The sequence below is a fragment of the Colletotrichum truncatum genome, assembly GCF_014235925.2.
Source record: "Colletotrichum truncatum strain CMES1059 chromosome Unknown Contig_0001, whole genome shotgun sequence".
NCBI classification, from domain to species: domain Eukaryota; kingdom Fungi; phylum Ascomycota; class Sordariomycetes; order Glomerellales; family Glomerellaceae; genus Colletotrichum; species Colletotrichum truncatum.
In genome coordinates, this window is record NW_027222398.1 from 5141370 (window position 1) to 5146132 (window position 4763).

General features: G+C 45.5%; 1 protein-coding gene across 1 annotated transcript; it reads right to left on the reverse strand.

Annotated features, from left to right (window-relative positions):
- Positions 1-566: 566 nt before the first annotated feature.
- Positions 567-2160, reverse strand: CTRU02_201440 (umta methyltransferase family protein; the record flags this gene model as incomplete). The annotated part of the gene is made up of 10 exons (XM_070203859.1): positions 567-624; positions 693-1112; positions 1172-1309; positions 1359-1396; positions 1435-1484; positions 1552-1681; positions 1734-1756; positions 1824-1909; positions 1961-1992; positions 2047-2160. 10 exons carry the CDS (start codon positions 2158-2160, stop codon positions 567-569), a joined length of 1089 nt encoding a protein of 362 aa, XP_070062441.1.
- Between the last annotated feature and the right edge of the window lie 2603 nt (positions 2161-4763).

Below are 4763 nucleotides of genomic sequence, written 5' to 3' on the forward strand. Positions count from 1 at the left end.
CAAATGGCGGTTTAAACCTTTATCAAGGCTATACTTTATTGCTGTTCCAGGGCCTAGCACCCTCAATAACCTAACAGTCTTCTTTTTTTACTGGACTCAATTTACAAGAGAATAGGAAGGGAATTTGTTTTCTGCCTCATGTTTTTCAAGCTACCAGTGCAACTGATGTATGCTCATGATTTCTTCTGCGCTGGCCAACCAGAATCATGGGAACAAAAAAGTCGTTTTATAACAAATTCTTCTTTACTTAAAGGAAAAACACATCAAGCATTGATTTTTCTGGAAATAGTATATAGAGAGGCTTAATAGTAATTTACCTAGGTAGCTTCAAAGATATCTATTGGAAACTGGAAAGTGAGAAATTTGCCACTCGAATCAACAATAGAGTATCAGAGTCACCCCTGTGTAGCTGACGTCTCAGCCATTCCGTAACCAAACCCAGCAAAGTCAGCTGCCACAAAAGTTTCAAATTGTGAAGAAACTAGAGTGTAACCTGGTCAGACATATAGCTGAGCTTCCCCCAGTGTTTGCGCGCATCTTGCTCGCGGGCAACACGTCGACTAAAGTTACTCTTCGGCCGACTCCTCCTCATTATCCATGGGCTTCTGCGCGAATACCACATGGCTGTTAAAACATTGGCGTTAGTTAATTAGAACCACTTACTCTGATGAATTCAAGTGGGATCAACTTACTGGTCAAAAATACCATGAAACGCATTGCCCTTCATCTCTTGACGGACCTTCGCCAGCATCACGAGGGTTTCCTCCTTTGTCTTTCCTAGGAACTCGCAAAAGAGTTTGAGGCTAAATCCTTCTAAGCCGTCAAGAAGTTGGATCAAGTTCAGCATCCCAACTTCCTTGTAATGAGGGTCCTTCGCCCACGGCCCCATAGGGCATTTGAACTTTTGGTGCGTCACATGTTCGAACCCAGCGTCCTTAATCCAGCCTTCAAGTTGAGGTCCAGGTCGGCCTGTCCTACCTATGGCCTCGAAAGTTTCCACGCACTGCTTGTTCCACTTGCAGGTTTCGTGCTCCTCGGTATAGGTACCATCATCGGAGTAGTACAGGACATCGATGTCTTGAAATTCAGCCCATCCACCAGGGTTAAGATTACTGATAAAGGATTCAATTTAGATGGTAGTCTGAGCAATGGAGGCTAGGGAAAAACGTACTTGAAAACGTTTTTCACCAACTTTGGCCAATTTGAAATGGAACCGAGCATATGGCGGACAAAAATATAGTCATACTTTTGGGTGTTGACCCATCGACTCTCGACGTCATCAATTTCAAACTTGACATTTGGAGGCACCCTTGTTCAAGTTAGCTTTAGCTTCGTTGACAAATCATCACTCTTCTCACCATGATGGCTGAATGGCGCTCAAGTCATTTCCAATAATCTAAGTCAGGGTTAGAAATTTAGGTAAAAATCTCTCACAATAAAACTTGCTTCGGTGTTTGGGAAAACATCTGCCATCTCTATTGCCCCTGGTTAAAGTAAGTAACAAGCTTGACCTTGAGAACCACAAAATAGCATCATAAGAGGATTTCTTACATATTCCAGTGCCGGTGCCGACATCAAGGATTCTATGAACTTTCTCCTTCTCTAAAGGAGCTAAGAAGAGCCTGTTGCCGATTGCCTTTACCACCATGGCATGGACAATATCGAGTCGTTCCATCTCGGGCTGCGATACTTAGTACTAGTCGAAAAGCTTTCCTGGTTCGGTGTCCAAATACCTCATCGTTCGGAAGCACGTATGCTGTAAAATGGTTAGAATTGGGAAGGCTAAGAGGGCAAAAGCAAAGGAAGTTGTAACATTGGCTTACCTCCTCTCCTAAAAGCGTGGTATCTTCGTCCATAATCCACAGGGTAGTCAACCACACTGGAAGTAAGCGATGCGGTGTACGACGACCTAAGCAATGAGCACATATTGGACTTCTAAGGAATCAATGGGGTTTCTTACAATCTCTCATCTATGGAACTGCCGTCATCAGTCTAACAAAAATCTGTTAGAATTTGAAGGTTCAACGTGTTTGAGACTGAACTAACTGTGGCTTCATCAACCTCCAGTGTATCGGGCTCAATTGTCGTAGGTTGGGCAGCCGTAGCAGCAACTGTGTTTGATGGCTGTACAGCCGGCACGTCGGTCGGTGATTCAGCCATTCTGAACGATACGATTCTGAAAGGGAGGCCAACATGTAAGGTGCACAAAGTCCTGCACTTGTGCTAACAAGCTTTCTCTGGAAAATGCGAAAGTATGTGAAGAGGGCACTTGAACGAAAAGGATGCGGGGTGAACCCCTTTTTATCACAAAACCGCGAAAGTGTACAGTCACATCACATCAACTTAAGCGACTGAATATGCAGTCGCCGCGCGGCGGTCCTCCTCCCAGTTTGGGTGAGCACGGATGATGTGACCCGCTGTTGGAACTGTTGGTTGTTGTGCAGAAGATAATCTGCACCGGGGATTCGTTGCCAGGGGACAAACATGACCAGGGTTTCGATCGAAGCCAATTGGGATCTATTTTCTTGCTTCGTATCCCTACATGTTTGTCAATGTGGATATCTAAACCGCCTGACTGTCAGTTTTCCCCTCTCCGCCAAGATGATCAGGACATGCGTGCTCGGGTGAGACTTCTCAAAGCGTATCCTCGCTTCGATGAACTCGATAAAGCATGAGACTCAAGCTTCCAACTCACGAAGAGCGCTTCGGCAATCTCGGTTCAAATTAAGCCAGCGGTCTGTTAAAATCAAGGAAAAGATTTTGTGCCTTCGATTGGCATTATGCACAGAAGTCTGGCAAACATGAATGACTGAATTCTACGTCAGATGCACTGTGAAAGACACACACACTTCCATGCATATTTATATAATATACCCTTCAAGCCTTTTTGCAGATTTATAGCATTGCAACATTTCACGAGGTCATGACAGATTAGCATATTACATCGACTTGCTCATTGCCAAGACAGGTGTCAATAGTAGAATAGACGGAGTGAGGACGATAGGACTATATTGCCAAGGTAGGTCTGGGTAGGTGCTAACGCTGAAATCTACCCCCCCTCTTACATCCCTCGACTCCCCTTTTTATGCCCAGCTTGTGCGCCGCCGACTCGCGGCGCCCGCGCTTATAACCCTAATATCTCCTTTTTACTCCCTGCCTTACTAATACCGAAAGTAGGCCCCGGCGCCGTACGCAGATCGCTTCTTGACATAACGCTCCCTCCCCGAGGCTCTCGTCTCGAGAGCCTTGCGTAGGCGTGCTGCCCGTACTGGTCGCCCCCCCTGCTTGTAAGCAGCGACTACGGTGTTCTATACCCTCCTGCTTACGCCGGTTCCTTCCCTTTTCGCAATCCTTTTCCGTTACTACGTAACCTGCGATAATTTTGCTTATAATCCCTTGCTTCTAATTAGTCTACTTATAGCGCTGCTTAAGGCTGCTGCTAGCCTACGAGAATTGTTTACTATTATACTTACTTTTTATTTGCTTTCTTCTTTCTTTTTTCTCTTCTTTTAATAATAATAATTTCCGTAAGTTAGGCGACTACTACTATGCTACTAAATTTCGGGTTACTAACTTTATAGGTTAGTAAGAGAAGCGTTATTTATACTTCTTTCTTCTATCGTTATTTCGTATATATTGCTTATTATCCCTACTTACGCTACTTAGTCGGTTTTACTAATATCTAAGTATTTTAGCAACTTTAATTAATCTCTACGCTATAATAAGGCTTATTCTACGCGATCGCTCCTATGCTTAAAGGCTAATAAGTTGTAGATGCCTCCTGCTGCCTCTACGCCGCCTCCCCCTCCCCCCCCGGGTCGATCCTCCCGCAAGCACCCCCCCCCCTTTATATATGCTTGCTACTCCCGCCGAGTTCTTACAACCCTTGCTTACGCGCCGATAGCCTCCCTAGGCTCCTCCCGCCCTAAAGAAGAAGAAAGGCTATAAGACGGCTGCTTATAGTAATACGCGCCCTATACCGTATCCTACCTGCGTCTACCGTCTCTATCGTAACCTAGCGGTCGAGCTATATGCTGACTAGCTACGTATACTGCTTACCCCCTGCTTATATAGCCTTACTAACTTGCTTAATAGATTCGGGTACTTACTATGCTTAGTACTCCGACAGGAGCTATTCTTGCCTTCCTCCTGTAAGTATATTACCTTTTCCTTCCGTTCTACTTATATACTACTTATATAGTGCTTAGATCGACGAGGATACCTTCCTGCTTTACTAGGAGCTAGTAGCTACTACGGCAGCCTTAAATAAGGCGATAGGCAACTCTTCTAAAGAGGAGTATACTACTATAAGTATTCTCTTTTCCCTCGGGTAAGTCGCTTGTTAGTTGCTTTCGCGCTAAGCCTTTATAGATTAAGGCTACCTATACCCGTATTGTTAGTAATATAGGCTATGCCTTGCGCGCCGGTCCTGCTCCCGCGCTGCGCGCTCCGGCCGCGGCTGCTACGCCTACGCCGCCTGCCCCGCCGTCCCTGCTATACCCCGTCCCGCGCGCGCCGCCCCTGCCCCCGTATAAGTAACTTTCCTCGACTCTGCTTACGCAAAGCGTTACGTTGCCTCTTTTAAAGTTATATCGTTAGCCTTCTAGGCTATGTCTAACGCTATAGTCTTTATACGTTCCCTACTTAGTCCCCCCTTAATAGTTACTCCCTTGCTAATACCTTGTTAGTAGTATTTTACTTCTTGCAAGCGCGCTCCCGAGTAAGAAGAGGAGGTTAAAAGTAAGTCTAAGGCTAACGCCGAT